Source organism: Mya arenaria, chromosome 7 (assembly GCF_026914265.1).
Source record: "Mya arenaria isolate MELC-2E11 chromosome 7, ASM2691426v1".
NCBI classification, from domain to species: Eukaryota; Metazoa; Mollusca; class Bivalvia; order Myida; family Myidae; genus Mya; species Mya arenaria.
Window position 1 is genome coordinate 61,759,465 of NC_069128.1, and position 21,723 is coordinate 61,781,187.

The 21,723-nt window shown below is 33.1% G+C and overlaps 1 protein-coding gene across 5 annotated transcripts in view; it reads right to left on the reverse strand.

The window, feature by feature from the left end:
* The window catches only part of LOC128241720 (myosin-13-like), a 257,756-nt gene extending 237,975 nt beyond the window's left edge, over window positions 1-19,781 (reverse strand). For 2 of the 5 annotated variants that reach the window (XM_052958771.1, XM_052958768.1), the window contains exons 1-11: window positions 18,411-19,781; window positions 17,284-17,346; window positions 15,340-15,402; window positions 14,640-14,702; window positions 12,676-12,738; window positions 12,432-12,494; window positions 10,737-10,799; window positions 5,167-5,229; window positions 4,884-4,946; window positions 1,238-1,300; window positions 298-360 (exon numbers count right to left, since the gene is read on the reverse strand). In XM_052958771.1, the coding sequence (XP_052814731.1) occupies window positions 298-360; window positions 1,238-1,300; window positions 4,884-4,946; window positions 5,167-5,229; window positions 10,737-10,799; window positions 12,432-12,494; window positions 12,676-12,738; window positions 14,640-14,702; window positions 15,340-15,402; window positions 17,284-17,346; window positions 18,411-19,304 (1,524 nt within the window). In that variant the 5' untranslated portion in view covers window positions 19,305-19,781. The remainder of the gene's footprint in view (window positions 1-297; window positions 361-1,237; window positions 1,301-4,883; window positions 4,947-5,166; window positions 5,230-10,736; window positions 10,800-12,431; window positions 12,495-12,675; window positions 12,739-14,639; window positions 14,703-15,339; window positions 15,403-17,283; window positions 17,347-18,410) is intronic. The other 3 variants (XM_052958769.1, XM_052958770.1, XM_052958772.1) reach the window with 3 other exon arrangements.
* Window positions 19,782-21,723: the final 1,942 nt, after the last annotated feature.

A 21,723-nucleotide genomic window follows, 5' to 3' on the forward strand; every position in this document is an offset into this window, starting at 1 on the left:
ACACACTCACATTATATGAATAGAGAGTCACGCGGCATGTAATAACATTTAATTTATTTATTCAATTTGGGAAAAGCTCATTGAGCAAATATTTTTGTTATCATTACCCTACTTTTTGTTAAGATTACTCTTTATAATTAATATATTTGTACAAAATACGTCTTGAATTAACTTCCTTAACGAGTGTAACTCGTGCATTTGTCTTATGCAAAGGATTTATGTAAGCGTTTCTTTGTACGTGCCATCCCTGTAGATATGTAAGATAAGATTCATTAACACAATTTTTAAATGTCTCACATTTTCTGAATGATCAAGTTTCTGTTTCACTACTTGCAGCTCATCACAGAGTTTCACCATCGTCTGAAAACGTAGAACATGATGATGCATTATTATCTGTATGAATGACTATGACTGTAGCAATTAAAACTAGACAACATAATATCAGGTAGCAGTAAAATCAAGTTTGCTATCATTTATGTAAAGAAAGCCAGAGGTGTTTGACAGGTATTCTTTTTTATATTCTTGTATATACTTGAAGGCAACGATGGAAAACAAACTGTTTCCGGGAGTGCATTCCATGAGGAATTGAAGATGACAAAAAAGGATTTTGGTTTGACATGCAATATTGCGAATATTAACAGCATTCGAAGTATGCACTGAGTTGTTTGTGGAGCATTATGCTGTTGTTCAATGTTTTTTTTTTTTGTGTTCCATGTATTTGGCGTTTACCCTGTGCCATTAAACGAGGTTAATGTTGAAACTTTTGTCTACTGAGCTTGTTTATGTAGTTTTTCACATAAATATTGCTTTTTTCTAGCCACTCAGTTTGTTCCAATCTTAAGAGTTAATCCTGTAACACAAGACCACGCACATGCGCGCACACACACTCACACGCACCCACGCACACACGCACATACACGCGCGCGCATGAACGTACATTTACTATATGAATAGAGAGTCACGCGGCATGTTTTAGCATTTAATTTAGTTAACCATTTCGGAAAAAAGATCATTGAGCAAATCTGTTTTGTTTTTATTTACCCGACTTAAAATTAAGATTATTCTTGAGAAAATAATACAAATATATATAATTAACTTTTGATTTAACATTATGCACTCCTATACATGTGTAACTCATACATTTGTTTTACAAGGATTAATGTAAGATTTTACTGCACGTGCCATCTTTGAACAGATGTAAGATAAGATTCATTAACCCAACATTTAAATATCTCACCTTTTCTGAATAATCAAATTTCTGTTTCACTTGTTGCAGCTCATCACAAAGTTTTTCCCTTGTCTGAAAACGTAAAACATTATGATGCATAAATATCTGCATGAATAACGATGACTGTAACATTTTACACAATTAAAACTAAGCAACAGCATGTCAGGCATCGGTAAAATCAGGTACGCTCTCATTTATATAAAGAAGTCCAGAAGTATTATACTTGACAAAGGTAATGCTCAACAATGTTAATAAGATTACGTGTACCACAACCTTTCATTATTATTATCTGAAGAGTGGTGCAAACTGAACTAGGTTCTAGGTGATAGGTATATATCAAACAGAACATGCATTTTCTTTTATCGAAATTCATTGTTTTGTATTGGAAAATGAATTTTATTTTATTCTTTGATGTCCTCAGTATAACAAGTTAAGAAAGTCATATAATACTATGTATTATCGAAATAGACCAACGTACCAAAATTTGCAATCTGAAGATATTAAAGTAAATAATAATTTAGCCCTGTAAGTTAATTTTGCATTAAGTTTAAGAAACAAGTATCATTATTATTATGTCTAGCGATAGCTTTTATAAACGTTGTTTCATACAGATCTCTTGCTTTCACATACTGTCATGTATTGATTCTATTCTAACACTAACGAAACATTATAAAACAGACCGTTTCTTGTCTAAGACTTGTTCGTCTTAAGATATGTGATTTGTAAAAGATTATTATATAATAGTCTATTCAATTAACACTAGACTTTCAGAATGGCTTGGATTGGGATAATGCTAACCGTTATACTTAAGTATCTTAAGAGTCATAAACGGCGGAAAATAACGAGACTATTAAACAATACATTTCACAATTATGTGCATTCTGGATGCATCGAGACACAGTAATATATTAGTATAATGTTATTAGAGAAATAATATATATTTTTTACCGCATTATTCATTTATAGTTAGAATGTTGTAGCGCGAAATATTGCACGTGTTCTCTGTATCCAGTCGTTAAGCGCTTAAAATTAGTTTATCAGTATATATGTTAGTTTTACTTTATTCTTCATTGTTTTCTGGTTGATACTGGCTACGGCGAGGCTTATTGTTGTGGTTTCATTGCACAAATTGATACATGCTGGAATTTATATGAGATTATTCGTATATAGACTAGTTTCAACTAGTTTGAACAAGAGTTGTTTGTCAAACATTATGCACCCCTTGGTAGCCATGTTGTCAGGATTATTTGGACAATTGAATGAAATATGCATGGACCGAAATGACAGCTAATTTGTCATTGACATTGGATGCCTTTGAGGCAGTTTTAAGATTATGACAATTCAAAGTGAGGGAAAGTGTTTATTCATATTCAGATGATGACTGAAAATTGCAGATAAACATGTATCCTCTTCGCAGCAGCATGGAATAGGTAAATATGACGAAATTTTAATGATGAATATGAGTTATGACCATGACATTTGACCTCAAAATTCATTGGAGTCATCAACTGGTGACCCAAAACCTAATTGTCAAGTTTGAGGGTCATGGGTGCAGGCATTGTCACGTTATCACAAAGATAAGCTATTGTGTTAAAGGTCACTGTGATCTTTGACCCAATGACCCCGCAAGTTAAAAGGAGTTATTCAAAGGTCAGGCCCACCCCCCAAGTCAAGTTTGAAGGCCATGGGTGCAGGCAGTGTCGAGTTATCACTTGAAAAACATTTTCACAATCAAGGTCACTGTGACCTTGACCTTTGACCTTATGATGCATAAAATCGATAGGGGACATATACTGGTCAGGTCCAGCCTCCATGTCTAGTTTGATGATCATAGGTTTAGGCATTATTGAGATATCACTGGGAAAAGCTTTCTTAACATTTTTGCATTAAAGTTAACCTTGACCTTTGACCCGATGTACTTAAATATCAATGTGGTTCTACTGATCAGGCCTAACCTCCAAGTCAAGTTTAAGGGCCACGGATGCAGGCGTTGTCGATTTATCACTAAGACAACCTTCTACCATTCAAGGTCATTGTGACCTTGAACCTTGACCCTTGACACCTAAAATCAATCATCTATTGGTCAGGCCCAGCCTCTAAGTCAAATTCTAGGGCTATGGGTGCAGGCGTTGTCGAGTAATCACTAAGACAACCTTTTATCATTCAAGGTCACTGTGACCTTGAAACTTGACCCTTATAACCTAAAATCAATCCGGGTCATCTATTGGTCAGGCCCAGCTTCTAAGTCAAGTTTGAGGGCTATGGTTGCAGGCGTTGTCGAGTTTTCAATAGGACAACATTTTATCATTCAGGGCACTGTGACCTTGACCGTTGATCCGATTACACTAACAATCAATGTGGGTCATCTACTGGTCAGGCCTAACCACAAAGGAAAGTTTATGGGCCATGGGTGCAGGCTTTAACGAGTTATCACTCGACCTTGACCTTTGGCCCGATGAACTACAAAATCAAAAGGGGTCATATTCTGGTCAGGCCCAACCTCCAAGTAAAGTTTGAGTGCTGTGTGTGCAGGCGTTGTTGAGTTATCACTAAGACAACCTTTTATCATTCAAGGTCACTGTGACCTTCACTTTTGGCAAAAAAAACAACTCCAAAAGCAATGGGGGTCATCTACTGGTCAGGCCCAACCTTCAAGTCAAGTTTTAGGGCCATGGGTGGAAGCATTGTCGAGTTATCTCTCTTAGACAACCTTTTATCATTTAATGTCACTGTGACCTTGACCCTTTACCCGATGACACCTAAAATCAATCGGTGTCATCGACTAGTCATGCCCAGACAACAAGTCAAGATTAAGGGCAATGGGTTCAGGTGTTGACGAGTTATAACTAGGACAACCTTTTATCATTCAAGGTCACTGTGACTTTGACCTTTGGCCCGATGACCCCCAAAATCAATAGGGGTCATCTACTGGAAAAGTCCACCCTCCAAATCAAGTTTGAGGGCTATGGTTGCAGGCGTTGTTGAGTTATCACTAGGACAACATTTTATCATTCAGGGCACTGTGACCTTGACCTTTAACTAGATGACCACTGAAATCTATAGGAGTCATCTACTTCAAGCTTCATGTCAAGTTTGGTGACCATACATCCAGGGATTTTTAAGTTATTTCCCGGACTCGCTTTGGTCTACCGACGGACCGACCGACCGACCGACATGTGCAAAGCAATATACGCCTTTTCTTCCAAGGGGGTCATAATAAATTATGTTGATGCGTGTATGGTCTGTTTGTGATGTTATTGTATCTCATTCAGATTCGTTTTGACTATTAATGTGTGCCTCTAACTAGGTCTTATATTTGATTGTGTTTTATAATGGGTGTCTTTAAATAGATTGTGTAAATGTATTTTAGGTCATTTTATTTGTAATCAGCACGCAACACCCTTTCAAACTATACCAAAATAGTATGGCATTAGACGGCATCAAAATAAAACATTATCGCCAATATATGAAATGAATGACAGATGTATTACTACACCCGATACATAAAATGAAGTGTCTATTACGTGTTCATTTTTTTAAAACTTAAATTACTATAATGATCAGTTCAAATGTTTGGCTACTTTTTTATTTATTAATGTTATTTTTTTTTTCATTTAGCATGTATACAGGTATTGTAAAACATTGTATACCTTACCTTTTCAGATTTATCTATGTCCTGTTTCGCTTTCCGTAAATCCTGTTCGAATCCTTTCCTAGTCTGAACGAAAACAGGCGAAAGATCAAGACACAACTTGAAATTATATAATTATGATAACTTGAAATAAACAAATGACAATGCGTACATTAAAAAACCCATAATTAAGATCTCCATTCGATGTTGCCCTTTTACATTTATTGTCTAGTTATGACTAATACAATTGTTATCCTCTGTTTAACCGTACTAAAATAATCAGATGCAGGTTTGTGAACGATATCACCTTTTCAGAATTATCAAGGTCTTTTTCAACTTCTTTCAGCTCATCACACAGTTGCTGCCTGGTCTAAACACGTAAAAGGATTTGTTATTGTATTTCATATGTTAACTGTAAAATTCTATAAAATTCGAACTGTACACCAAATGGCCAAGCTTAGCTAGATTAGAAAAAAAATCATCAGGTCAAATCAATCATTATCTTCTTATTGATCAGATCATAATTCGCGTATTTTAAGTACATATACAGGATTTTTGCAGCTATTTCACCCAAAAAATGAGCTATATTTGAGCTGTTTTTTCCCGTCACAAACAATTGATTTTCCGACTTATTCTACTTCGAAGGAAATACTGATTCATTCTAGTGGAGTTGCAGATCCATTGTGTGACCAAAATGTGAGATATCATTTTCTCCTACTTCAGATAAGTAGATACAAATATAAATAAAAACAAGTACCATTATGGGACTCCTTTTTTATTGTCATCACACAGTTACCTCCTTTGTTGAAGGCTGTCTATTGTAGCATCATAGAAACCTTGTCTTGTGGCAATATTCCGAATCCTAATTAATTATTTATCGCTTCAAATGCCACCATAAACAGGTTTTCACGCACCATTCAAGAAATAATGCTACACTCTCCTCAGAACTATTTAAAAATCAATTTAACTATTAACATAATCTGAACCACTGCGCGCATATATATGACAATCACGATTTATCACATATCCATACGCATTTATTTTCACTACGCATAAAAGAGTTCCAGCAAAATATAAATGTTTACTTTATTTTGTTTAACTGAGGTGGGAGAAATAGCATCCATCATAGCCGCTCGTGTAAGATAGGTTCATCCAAACCCTCGCGTAGGGTGTTTAGCGGAAACACCCTACGCGAGGGTCAGAAAGAACCTCGGCCATGGAAGGTACTTATAATTACGTCTATGGGGCTATCAGTTCCCCCCCCCCCCAAAAAAAAACAAAACCCCAAAACATTCCTTATTGCTTCGTCATATCTTGCTTTTTGACAAGTTTCACCTCAAACAATATTGCCATATGCCTGCCAATTATTATTGGGAACTTTTTTTTCTTTTTGGAATCACTAAGAGGTGATTCTTTTATTCATAAAAACATATACAAATCATAAACATGACAATTATAAACAAGACAGTCATGAAATACAACTATTTCATCTTAAAGCATTGCATTTTACTTAACTAATATAACTTGTGTTTTTTTAACAAAATATTCTTAGTTGCTTTTAAATTTCATTATAAACCTATTGAGAAAAACAAATTTCTGCCTTCTTTCAGATACAAAGTATGATTTGTAAATACAGTAACCTATTTGAGATAGAATTTTATTGATAATATTATGTTCTTTGTATTCGATTTTATATCCAATTATAAGTATTTCGAGGCTTTTCAACTGTTTATGTATATTACAATGTTTAAAGGTGGCATTTATTTTTGACCAAAAATGAGAAAGATACGGGCAATTAATAAGAAAGTGGTCATAGTCTTCGACTTGGTTGCAGTGTTACAAAGAGGACTTGCTGAGATATTCCAGCGGAATAGGTTTAGATTGGTAGCCATGATGTTATGTAGGAGTTTGAACTTGAACTGTTTAACTTTATTATCTGGAATTATCCAATGTAAAATAAAATACCATTATCACCAGTTGATTGATTTGTTGAAAGTTTCTTGCCAGTATTTATGTATAAAGGGTTTTTCAAATACAGCGTTACAAAAAAATATAATAAATATATTTATTGGTGAGATCGTCTAACTGCTTTTGACCGTATTTAAGATTTAAACACGTTTTAACCTGTGTGTTTACAGATTGACAATTTTCCACTCGTTTGGGATAGCTTTTATTATTGTGTTTACCTCCGAAATCCAGTTACATTTCACGTCTATCTCACCAGATAATGAAATTATATCGTTTAGAAACATAAATCCAGAGTCAATCCAGTGTTTGAATAGTAGACATTTTTTATTGAATTTAATATATGTATTTCCCCATAAAACTTGAGTTCGAATTGAATAAAAGTCATTCTTAATATTGTTCGACCTTGAAATTGATTTAAATTCTATCCACATGTTGATCAAGTCTCGGTAGAAAACAGAGAGTTTCAAGTTTTGTCCAGACAGGGATTTAAGTGAGTCTAAATTCATATTGAAGACAAGATAATTTGGTCCGAATTGATCAAGAAAATATGATGCGATTTTTTTTCCAATTTGCATTTGATTTTGATTTTAAGAAATTTACCGATTTAAGTTTCATACTTTTAGAATAGTATTTAAAGTCAGGAACTTCCAGACCACCTTCGATTGTATTTCCTATTAAGGTTGTACGCTTAATTATATCCCTTTTGTCCAAATGAAATTAAATAACAAAGAGTTAACCGTTTTAATTATATGGGAGTTAAAATATTTTGCGCTAGATATGTAAGTTTGGGCAGCATCAATGATTTTATAACAGTTATTTTGCCAAAAAAGGTTAAGTTTCGTTTCTTCCAATTGCTTATTAGCTTCTGACATTGTTCAATTTTTTGCGCCCAGTTAAAATTAATGCATTCAGTTTTGTTGTTTCCAAAATAAATACCTAAGGTTTTTATATATTTTGACGTGAAATTGATATTGTACTTTACTGCAATAATGATGTTAACATTTACTTTTTTGGTAATAACAGATATCTCAAAATGTTTGCCATAGTACGTGGTAATGATTACTTTTGCTTTAACCTTTTCAGAATAGTCCAATCCCTGTTGCACTTGCAGTAGCCTTTGTTTCAATCCCTTCCTAATCTGACGGCGTATAGAAAAAACATGAAACTTGAAGACGGCCCAAAGGCAGTGACAATATAATTGTATTTTTTTAGTTATGCAGTAAATAAATAGAAACAAAATAATTAGTTTATTCCATTAGAGTTTAACCAAGCTCAGTTTATATTACGGTTGTGTGGTGAAGGGATGAAAACGTGTAAACAAAGTTGAGGCTAAAGTATTTAAAAACATATACTAATAAAGGTGATTTCTATGATCTCTTTTCCAAAACATGGCTAGTGGTGGTGAGGATTGTTATTGTGCGAGTAGTGATGATGATGAAGAATCGAAATAAAGTGAGAAAATACCAGTGAGAAAAAACTTCACGCTTTTGAACATCGGCGGGAATTGCAGGAAGTTCAGGCAGGTGAAACGATAAGTTAAAAAGCAATTAAAACAGCAGCATTGATAGGTTACACGTTTGTCTACTGATGAGAAATTAAAGAGCATATTTGGACAATTAAATAGAAACTTTGCAGTGAGCTCGAATCGCGTATTGAATACCTAGCAGATGTGCGATAAGCAAATCTTATTAAGAAAACCCCAAGTAATAGTTTTATTTACACTGAAGCCAGAAACATAAGGAACAATGTGATTTTCTACGGCATTACAGGAAAAACTATTATATCAGTCTGACGATAAAAACCTTTTACTCGGTTTCTTGGAGAAAGAATTGGACTGAGATTGTGAAATGTAAGTATAGAAAGGGCTCACAGACTGGGCAGGACGTCAGTGAACAGAAATCGGGAAGGTGGTGATATGAAAAGACCCCTGATAGCACGGGTTAGAGACTATAAGTACACCGAAATAATTATCAGAAGAACAGCAGGTTTGGTTTAAATAGAAAATATTATGGAGGAGTTAGCAAACGCACGATCGGCATTGCATAAGTCAGCAGAAGCAGTAGACGCAATGGATCTCTTTGAACGGATTGATAATTTTGAACGGCAGGGTAGATTAGATGCGGGTATAGGCAAATATACATTTGTTTATTATCTTGGATATAGAACTATTGATTAAATTTTATGTCAAAATAATATGTTTTCATATGTGAATAACTTCAAGGTTTAATATCCCAATATATTATCAGATCATTGCATTATGAGTTTTACCTTAAGTTGTACAACAATGTTTTATACGAGTGAATACAATGTACTTTGTAATGAGGCAGTGATATTTAGCATAATATTTTTGGCTTACATTTAGATACAAACGGAGTGATGAGAAAAAAACAACAGATTATGTTAATGCATTACATGATGAATATGTTCCAAATTATAGTAGTTCCCTGAATTTTAATGATATTGATAAAGAATTGAATTCTTTTGCAATATCATTGAGGATGTTTCTTCACCATTGTTTAAAAAAAGTTGTTCTACTAATAATATCCCCAGTTATTATAAAACTGATGATCCTATATATTTTGATGATAGATGAAGGTACTTAAAACATTATTGTTTGTTATTACAAAGAAAATGAATGTATTCACAAATTAATGTGTTATTTAAATAAAAAAAAAATATGGTAGAAGCTAGAAGTATATATATAAGTACTGTTAGAAAAAAAATACATGATAGACAACACACACATAACCATGATAATGCTTGATTATCAAATGGTAAACTTAATTGGAAATTGTTAAAAGAGTCAAATTTAATGTGTCAAATAAATATTTCCTTAAGAATTTGAAAGCTTCCAATAACCCAGACTCAACTTGCTATTAACCTGGTGAAGATATTATATATTTTCATGAAATATATGTACTTGGAGATTTGAATATTATGTTTGAGGAACTGAATGAATAATTCACTTATGTTGAAATTGTTTAGGCATGCAAGCATGATTATTTGTTAAATGAGTTTTTATAAAATATGTTTTTAATAGTGATTGTTTGAAGGCTGTTTGTACTTTGTTTAATGAGTTGTTTTATAGGGTATATTTTCCAGAGGCATGTTCAGAAATATTTTTTTTAATAAGAAAGGTGATAAAAATAATGCTAACAACTTAAGAGGAATTACATTATTAAGCACTTTTGGTAAATTATTTACTAAAGTGATAAATAATGGGTTGAATTTTGGGGCTGAAAAGTATCATGTGTAAATTGAGGCTCAGCACATATGTTAGTTTTACTTTATATTTGTTTGTTTTCTGGTTGATACTGGCTACGACAAGGCTTTAAGTTGTTGTTTTATTGTACTTATTGATACGTGTTGGAATATGTTTGTGGTTTTTTCGCTTATGGACTGGTTTCAACCCCAAGTACATTCGTGTCTCTGTGAACCCCGAGTTTCACTGACCGTTCCAAGGCAGTTGACACATCACTCATTGACAAAACTATGTTGATGCGTGTGTGGACTGTTTGTGATGTTAATGTATCTCATTTAGTTTCGTTTAGACACTTACATTGTTCCTCTAACTGGGTCTTATAACTGAGTTTGGCCAGTTGGGCCTGTATCTTAAGTGACATTGTGTCAATGTTATTTATGTCATTTTGATTGTAATCAGTAGGCAACACTCTTTCAAACTATACCAAAATGTATGGGATCAGAAGGCATCAAAACATTTAACATTATCGCCAATATATGAAAGGAATGACAAATGTATTTCAACATCCGGTACATAAAATAAGGTATGTACTCCATGTTCATGAATATAGAACTTAAATTACTATAATGGTTCAAATGGTTGACAACTTTATTTCTTTATTTAATTTATTAAAATAAACAGGTATTGTACAACATCGTTTACATTACCTTTTCAGATTTCTCTATGTCCTGTTTCGCTTTCTGTAAGTTTTGTTCCAATTCTTTCCTTGTCTGAAAGCAAACAGGCGAAAGATCAAGTAACCTTGAAATTATAAAATAATTTCAAACTAACAAATGACAATGCGTGTATTGCAAATCAATATTAAATTACTCAAAACTATGTTGCCCTATACATATGTTGTCATAGTAATGACTACTGTTAGTGTTTTACTACAGGTATTATCCATGTCTGTACTTCACAATTCATAAACATGTTTTTGAAATATCTAAATCATCACGGTCTTGTTTAACTTCTTTCAACTCATCACACAGTTCCTGCCTGGATTAAAATGTTAAAAGGATTGGCTAGTGTGCTTTATATATTCACTGTAATATTGTATAAAATAAAACCAGACACCAAATGGCCTAACCAATCTGAACGAGATCAGATAAAAGCTGCATAAAATTATTTTGCTAGTTTGGACTGTGTTACTAAATACGTCAATGGTTCTCTAAAAGTGATGGAATTTATCGATGAAAAAGGTACTGTAACTATGTGAAAATGGATCACAATTGTTCTAACATTAATACCACTTTTGACTCTATGTCAACAGGTCAACTCAATCATGATCTTTTTGATTATCAGATCTTTATTCGCGATTTATAAGTACAAATGCAGGATTTAGGCAGCAAGTTCTCAAAACAAATAAGCTTTATGTGAGCATTTTTTTTTTCTGTCGCAATAAAATTTACTTAAGAAAACATTGATTTATTCTAGTGGAGAGGCATATCCATCGTGATTAAATGTAAGATATCATTGTCCTGTCAATGGAGCTATCAAATTCCAAATCCCAAAGCATTCTTCATTTAATCGTCTAATCAGGCTTTTCGACAAGTGTCACTTCAAACAACATCGCCTTATTGCTGCCAATTCTACTGAGGTATTTTTAGCGTCATAATCAACGCAATTAACGGAACTATGGAGGAATGAAAATTACAATAATGTAAATACTGGATGCGTCGATACACAAGAGTATATAAGTATAATTTAAACAGATAAATAGTCTGTGAATTTTGTTCAGGAATAATATTTACGGTAAGAATGTTGTAACGTGAAAGATTGCATATGATGTCTCAATCCAGTCATTGAGTAATTGAGCCTATTTTATCAGTAAAGATGTTAATGTTTCTATGTTCTTACTTGTTTGCAGGTTGAAACTCGCTGTGACGAGGCTTAAAGTTGTTGAATTATTGTACTTATTGATACATGTTTGAATATGTGTGAGGTTATTCGCATATAGACCAGTTTCAACCCCCAGTAAATTCTTGTTTCAGTGAACTCGTGTTTCCTATATCTGATATTACGTGAGCTTTGTGTTTTTTGAATGATTTGCCTCTCCCTGAAGTTTTCATTTTGTCAATGTATTTTGGGAAATGCTATTAATCAGCCATTTTTAAACTGTTCCAAAACTGTATGGGATTAAAAGGCCGCAAAACGTTACATTAGCGCCAATATATGAAAAGTATGACAAATGTTTTTGTACACCCAATACATACAATGCAGTATGGACTACCTTAACATGTGCAAAAACCCTATATTACGATAAATGATGCGTACAAATGTTTGAGAACTGTTTTCTTTACTAACGTTGTTCTTTTTCAAAGTATATTTATAGAGGTGTTGTACAGCATTTTATACCTTACCATTTCAGATTTCTCTATGTCCTGTTTCGTTTTCTGTAGATCTTGTTGGAATCCTTTTCTTCTCTGAAAGCAAACAGGCGAAAGATCAAGTCAGAACTTGAAATGATATTATAATTTCAAATGCACAAATGGCAATGCGTGTATTAAAAAGCCATATTAAGTGATTCAATAATATGTTGCGAAAAGTGTTATCCATGTTTATCTGTACTATAACTTTCGAAAACATGTTTATGAAAGGTGTCACCTTTTCTGAAATATCACGGTCTTGTTTTACTTCTTTCAATTCATCACACAGTTCCTGCCTTGTCTGAAAACGTTAAATGATTGATTATTGTGCTACATATGTTAACTGTAATATTGTATAATATTAATACTTTACACCAAATGATGTGAAAATGGATAACAATTGTTCTTACTTTTGTACCACTTTTGCCTCTAAGGCAACAGGCCAAATCAGTCACGATCGTTTTAATGATTAGATCATGATTCGCGTTTTTTAAGAACAAATGCAGGAATTTCGCAGTCAGTTCTACACAAATGAACTTTATGTAAGCAATTTTATTCTGTCACAATCACTTTATATCTGCCTTTTTTAACTAAATCACACGAGTACATTATTGCTCTTATCTTTTTTTCTTAGGAAACATTTATTCATTCTGGTTTATTTGCAGATCCATTCTGAGATCAAAATGTAAGATAACATTGGCCATTCTATGGAGCTGTCAATTTCCTAAACCCAAAACATTCCACATTTTATTGTCATATCAGGCTTTTCGACCAGGGTGATCTAAAAAAGCATCGCCGTATGGCTGCCAATTATAATTGGAAATCTTTCTATGTTAATGATGTTTGAATTGAATCTTTTTGTAATAACTGATTCCTCGAACAGACAAGTTTTCATTTGAGATTAAGAGATCCCTGGATTCAAAACAACATTCGCTGACGTAAATGATCTGACCGCAAACATTAGGATCCAAATCATAACAACGGTGGTGCAAGCTAAGAACGCTTCGGCATGAGAAAACTAATCTAATTGAATTAGCATAACACAAAAACAAGCTGTCCGAATCCATTAAATAATACTGTCGACCTCTACCCAAGCGATACCCCAGTTATGATCCGGTAATTATGTAGTTGACGATACAATTTCGTTTGTCCTTGTAATAGCATATTCCACATATACACTGAATATTAGAGTATATTATTTTTACCACTCAAACGTCATCAATACAATTGTCACATGTATGCAATGTGCTATGTGTCGAGTGTTGTGCTGTTATTCCATGTTTCTTGTCTGTGATATTTTGTTTTTATGTTCTATGCCTTTGGCGTTAACCCAGTGCCATTGAACCGGGTTTATGTTTAAACTTTTGACTACTGAGCTTGTTTCTGAAGTTTTTCGTATAATATACTAGCTATGATAGGACGTGCCAGTAGAAATAAGGATATATGTTTTAAGTAATGTTAAACTGGAGATCGTTTTTTGAAAACAAAAAGCTCTTGTCTCCCCCAATGTGAGATTTTAGCTGACAATTAATCAATGATGCACATGGCATTTGTACATTTAGACTAGAGATGAGCAATAACTGACCAAATGCATTATTTGAATATCTGGATTAAATAAATACTTCCCTTTCTACTTTCTAGTTAGGGTTTTAGTGTCGCTTTTAACAAGCGTTTAGGAATGTTTAAGGAGTGTATGTACAATACGGGATAGATGACATTATTTCATGTTTTCAAATATAAACAAAAACTATATAATAACTATTTTACAAATAGTATTTAGTTCAGAATGAAATACTATCGACAATGGTTTTATAAAATGACAATATATCATTGTATTGAAGTCCTTGATGGGGACAGTGCATCTTGTTAACACATGGAAACATTTACCTTATTTGATATCATGAATTTAAAACATTTATACACCATCATTAAGAACCCTTATTTCAGTAGTACTCTGACGAATCTTATTTCTTTTGATAACTAAAAAACAATTAAAAAAACACCATTTGAATACGTATATGATTAATTGACATTTCTTTCTGAACTTAACAAACGCAATGAAATCACTGCGATTTGTTCAGCAATTTATGAACAAGCATCTTGGCAATACGGATTAACTCAAACAATCGGTTTAACCCTTCTAAGAATGTTACTATTAAACTTATACCATATTCCTTCATTGAAATGCATTTCTGCTCTTACCTTTTCAGATTTATCCATGTTTTGTTTAGTATTCTTTAACTCTTGTTCAAACCCCTTCAGTGTCTGAAAGCACAAAAGCCAAACATAAAGTTTGCAGTTGCAATAATATCATCACAATACACATGCTACTATATATTGTATCGTTTTACTATATAAATTCGTCCCCGCAATAACAATGATAATCGTTTCCACCTGTGAGATTATCACGGAACGTCGGGGCCATTATAGAATATTACCCATGGAAGACGAGCACGTGCACCATGAAAAAAAGAAAAATGGCCTCCTAGGCTTGATCGACCCTACCTGTGCTAACTATTGAAATGAACGTCAGAATCAGCCGATGTCTTTCATCACTTTATTCACTTTATGCTAATCAAATCCTTAATTATTCCACAAATTTATGTTCAAAACCAATTAAAATCATTGACAAATGAAAAAATATATGTATTATGCAAGAATAAACATGGTGTAACATGGCTTTTGGTTCAAAATTACCCCAGTATAATTATAAGCTTCGGGCTAAAGCCCTCGGGCATTAATTTTTACCACTGGGGCAACCAAAATCCGTCGGCAACTATGTATCATTCTATTAACCACACAAAAGCAAATACCATTGTATACATCGCAAAGTTATATTAATTTATAGTGTTCCCTTGCGCTTACAATTAATAGCAAGGACTAATGTTAGTGTTTTACTGACTTTTTCCGAGTTTTCTTTGTCCCGTTTCGCTTGCAATAACTCTTTTTGTAACTCATTTCTAGCCTGAAAAAGAAGAGGCATTTATTGAAGATTGAAAACAATGGTTAGTAGCAACGACGCTTTAATAACATTATTGCAAATGGAAGTATTGAAACCAATGTTTACACACCTACATACTTTGCATGGTTTCCGGACCATTCGGCACCAAACGTATTCGACAAACGTACCTTTTCGGCACCAAGTTAATTCGCCACGGTCAATTCGGCACCTTCAGATTGGATACCAAGATAATTCGGCACCGTTTTGTTTTCTTTTTTCATGTATTCAAGCATTAAGAAAAATCGTAAATCCCCGAAATATTTATAGAGCTACTTTAAGAGTTTTTTAAAAAATAATCTTTTTTCTTTACAAAGGTTTTAAACACATTTGAATCCGTTTATTTATTTGATTTTTATAATACTTAAATCAACAGGAATGTACGAGATAACAAATAATATACGTGACATAAAGTAAACGAAAAAATGTTAACGTTAAAACTTTATGCTGAGAATTTCGTTGTTTAAATAATAAAACAATTATAAAAGTATTTTGGAAAATGAAATAAAGATGCTTTAGTATAATATCCATTTTATGTTGTTTTTTTTAAAGAATGGAGTTGATTGTTAACGTTAAAACATTTACACGAAAATAAATTTAATAATTATTTAAGCTTAAATCTTTTATTGACAAATAGCTTTCTTTTCTTTATGCATATAATACTTAAATCGAATATCTTCATGAACTACTAAAAACATAATTAAATAAACAGACGACTTTAAGCTATGACAAAGCTATTTGTTGTTTGATGAGATTATTAACTGTTGAAACACATGTCATAGTGTGTCGGCATGTGTCTCGTTAATCAACCCTCTCCGTTCAAATCCTGGTGAGGAATTAATAATTAGCTTTAACATACCATTGTTTATTGATAACCAAATGGTACACGGGGGTCGCGTGGCGACTTTCTGAATGATATTCGTGTGCGTATATATGCATTCAAGCTTTCATCAAATGAACAAATGTATACGTTGATATAGATATATATGTTGTTAAAAAAATTGAGACGTAAAGATTAGGTATAGAAAACACAACAAAATAGTTTGAATAACAAAATGAACCAGATGTTTATATGACAGTAATCTTGAGCCATTTAACAAAAAGTTGAGTTGAAGATAATTTCAATTATTTGCCGAATTGGCTATGCTTTATGGTGCCTAGTCGACTTGGTGCCGAATCAGTTGGTGCCGAATTGACTAGGCCAAATTATCTTGGTGCCGAATTGTCCTGTTACCCTTTTGTGATGTAACAGGACTATATTATAGATATGTAAGGAAATAATTTAAGAATGTCATTTCGGACACAAGGGACAAAAGTTGTGATTGTTACAATAGTTACTATGACAAAACTGTTGCATAACTTGATTACAGTTCAATCGACTCGAAAAAAATAGTTTATTTACCTGATCAATAGTTTATCAAAACAATGTGTTAAAAGCATAAACAAGTTAATGATATGGCGTCCAAAAGAAAAATTTCGATGACGGAATTGTTTGAGAGGGATCAAACTGTTTACCGAGGAATTGTTGAGCAACAATACGGTCTGAAACGGCACAACAATGGCTTTCTTTAAACATGTATTCCTGTTGTTTAGACCTGTTCTTGCAATGTTGATGAGCCCTTTTAAGCGGCGTAAACATAAATTTTAAACAATATTTAGTTTTCAATTTTGCGATTATTTACTTATCGCGTACTATGTATATGAAGGAAGTGTCTACATTGTGGTATGTGCAAGAAGCTAAATGTCCTCTTTTGTTATAATGATCGAACTAGATTTTACCGTTCAGCAATAACAAGCTTGGAATTAAATTTACTCCTAAGTTTGCTATTTATCTACAAATATATTTACCGTTTCTGCTTTAGCTGTGTCCAGTTTCGCTTGAATCAATTCTTCGATAAGCTCCTTACGCGTCTGGAAATAAATCATTTTGTGACAACCAATGCAAAAGTGCAAATTTGATCAAATGTAAATGATATATGTACTAAAAAACAATAGCATTAACATACCAGTTGATCCTTTTTACTGGCCAGTAGTTTGTCAACTTAATGGATACACTTTTTTGGTAGACGCCTTATTGTATTGTTTTATAGAACGTATTTCTTTGGTTAATCAAAACCAAATATCGCTGTTTTGTGACTTGACATTTAGTTCATTTTTTATAATTTATTTCGCTACAAATTTATCTTATAAAACACAACAAATATAACAAAATCCAGGGCTTTTTATCCTATGAAATCAGACCCAATATATTTGTTTTGGCCTTAAGGAACAATTGCCAAAAGGCCGTCAACTCTATTCTGTGTTCAAGTGTCATGTCTAGCACACTTTAGCACCTTAACCTGGGTATCCTTTGTTCAAATATGTGATTTCGTTATGCCTCCTAGCATTTAGATATCCTTTGAAAATGTCAGAACAATAAAACTAATTCCGAAACAAAATATTAGGAACATACTCCTTTGGAGTTGAAATATTGCAAATTAGGCCAGCAAACCACCAGTTTGTATTGGAACAGAAAAAAATACAACATGTAATAACTGCAGCAATAATGATTTCCTTTTTGCACACTTTTAACATTTAATCAATACAGACATTGTATTGGGTAAAAGCAAACACATACACAAAATTGCAAATGGCCGCATGAAATGACAAGCTTAATTGTTCATAGGAAACCTGAGTTTGATTTTTACAAATAAAATTGTAGTTTGCAAATAAATCTTTATACGGGTACAATTAATCGAGTTAATGGTACATGTACATTTGTTGGCCTTTTTGGTGTATGGAGTTGTATATACGGTTTTAGCTTTTATTCGTTTATTGATACACTACTAAAGTAATTCTACTAAATAGATACTCCTACATGCGATATTATTGAGAGGATGTATTTGTTTGCTAGCATTGAATATTCAACCTAATACCTGTTGTCATTGCCGGATGCATTGGGATTACATAAAACAAATAAAACACATAAAACATACTTTTCGATTTTCGACAGTTGCATTCCCGATTGAGAAGGTGGTTCCTTCGTCGCTTCCATCAACTTCCTCCTGAAGTTCGCAAACATCAGTCAAGTCTTCAATCAAGCACTTTAATGCAGCCGTATTTTCCTTTAAACAAACGTTTTTGAAGGTATTTTTATATTCAGCTTCTTTCATCTGCCTTTTGGCCTTCGAAATTCTGTTGTCAAAATTCCGGCTCAATAGGTAAAGGCGACCCGTTAACGAGTTGTTAACAAACTCATTGAGTTGACTTTCTTCTTGAATAGCCCAAGACACGTTCTCTTCATATGTGGAAGAAATGCATGAAATGGCGGCTATGTTTCCATCGTGTAATGTTTGCACTTCCTCTTTGAAACTACTAATCAAATCGTTCACTTTCCGGTTCAGTTTTGTTTCCAAATCATCCAATTCTTTACAGCATTTAACAGCATGGCTATTACTCCTTTCTTTATTTCTATCTACTTCTTTCTTCATGCGTTCACTTTCATCTTGTATATCATTTAAAGCTGCAGACATAGCATTAAATTGGTCGTAATCAATATGGTTTGCCTCAAGACACAGATCAACAACCTCATGACCACATGATATATGATCCGAATGAAAACATCGACCACAGATCATTAATTCATGAATTTTACAAAATAATAACGCCCTTTCAGTCGGATGGTGTTTACACATCTCCTCTGTGATATCATATACAATACTCCTTGAGTTGTATCCATCCTTTCCGTACATCTTCAGAATGTGGTTTTTGAATACCCTTCCTTTCTTGTGAATTTCGCAACACGATTCACAAATGTATCCACATATATTGCAGCATCCAACTGTCTCTTCCTCACAACACATTTCACATTTAACTTGGTTGTTTGCCATTTTAAATGTTATGTTTATAATCCGAATTCAAGATGTATATTTCGATTCACTACTATGCAATAAATAGTATGAAATTCAAAAGAAATCTGTACTTAAATGTAATCATTGAAAACCGGAAACAATCAACCTGAAATGAATTAAGAAGCAAATAACTTCCTTGTTTAAATAAGATATTTTTATAGGTAGAATCATACATTACCATTGTTTTTACCCAAAAACTGTATTCATCATCGTTCAAAAACACATTTACCCATTACTAACAGACAAGATCAACTCTCATCCAATACGTGTCTAAAGCAATACTCATTTACCTAGGTTTCACCAGGATGAATTTTAGTAATAGTTCATTGTTTTTGGCAATATCGTCGATTTGATTGATTAGGTGCTGATATTTTGACGTCTTCAAATTCTTTTCAATATATTGATTCATAATAAATGTATTTGTTTTATCATAACCACTATATCCAATAGCATAAAGCAAAACTTTGGCATTAATTCATAAATTCGTCAACAGTATTATGTTTTGTTTAGTGTCATCACTCGAAATTTCGATTATACTAATTTCCTTGATATAATTCATTAAACAACTCTATTTTGAAAACTTGAACCACATGTTTGAATCAATATTAAATGTTAAAAGCGTTAAAGCAAAGCAGCTAAATCAATATAATAGACTTCAGTGTATAATATGATATATCTTATTGTCAATCAATACCTGAAGATTTGTTTGCACTGAATGCAAGTACGGGTTGAATTTGAAAAGCTTGTTGATTTGGGAAATATGATCTGAAAGGTTGAATGAATAGGCCTTTTCCACTTAAGCACGCGATAGATATTGAAGATCTTAAACGCCAAGGCTTTGACAATTTTTTGACACCGTTCCGATGTATTTGGCTAATAATGAGAGAGTTGTATACAAGTATTTATTAAGCCAATTAAAAATTAATCTTTGAAGGTAAAACGTATTAATTACTGGTGAGGGTAAAGGTTGATGTACGTTGATAAGCATGGGCGTAGTATGGAATATGCCGGTCACAGGGGGGGGGGGTCCATTTCGAGTTCACTAGTGCGAAAGGGCGAAATAAGTATGTTTAAAATTGATCATATGGTCTAGTATCAAGTCAATTAGATTGTGAGTCTTCTTTTTCGCGGTGCTCAATTCTAGCAGGTCCAAAAAGGAAACTGTTCTGTGTCCAACATTTTGCATATTACTGATTTAACTGATCAAATGATATGTTTATATGAGATCACTTACTGATTTATCTGATTTACCCGAAGCAAATAAGTAATAGTAACAGTAGTTAGAAGTAGTAGAAACCGTAATAACAAAACTGAAAAATATCAAAAGAGGTCTATAGTTTTGCCAGTTTAAAGACCAGGTCCTATTAACCATTAAAAGGTATTTGTCCAAATTTTACCATGCGTAAAATAACGAAACCATGATTGAAAGTATTCCTTTTCAAGTGCAATGACTTATGAAGCGCGCTGACGTATAAGCACATGCCACGAAAGCGCGAAAATAAAATAGCTTGTTTACACATTGATTAATCATTATTATAACTTTTGTTAGTAGTAGTAGTAGTAGTAGTGGTAGTGGTAGTGGTAGTGGTAGTGGTAGTGGTAGTGGTAGTGGTAGTAGTAGTAGTAGTAGTAGTAGTAGTAGTAGTAGTAGTAGTAGTAGTAGTAGTAGTAGTAGTAATAGTAGTAGTAGTAGTGATAGAAATATTAGTAGTAGTAGTAGTAGCAGCAGCAGTCTTCTTATTTTTCTTCTTTGTCATTTTCTTCTTCTTTTTCTTCTTCTTTTTCTTCTTCTTCTTCTTCTTCTTCTTCTTCTTCTTCTTCTTCTTCTTCTTCTTCTTCTTCTTCTTCTTCTTCTTCTTCTTCTTCTTCTTCTTCTTCTTCTTCTTCTTCTTCTTCTTCTTTTTATTATTATTATTAGTTTTTTAGATTTTTCTAATTTTTTTTCTATTTTCATAACGTTTATTATTTGTATAACTATTTTTTAAAACACTGCAGCTATCGCACATATTTGCGTTAACAGTTTCTCAATTAGATAAAAGCGCGCTGTAGAGCTCGGATAAAGTCAAGTGTGTATTACTAGCTTTATAAGTGTCATTAATACGTCTTTCAGTATAAACAGAACTATGGTGTGTCTAATACTTGATTTGTACCATCATATTTATTTAGTATAATATGTTTTAGACGGTGAAAGCAAGAAATAGAAATAACGAATAACGACATTAAATAACGCCATTGGCTTCTTGGCGCGGGTCGGCACCGGCTGATATGACCAAGCAAATGATGAAGATTTGTATAAAGTAACGGTTTCTTGATGATTGTTGCCGTTAATTTGATGAAATAACTTAAAATGACACACCCTTAATATGCCCTTGACACTCAACGTAGTATACGAAAATAG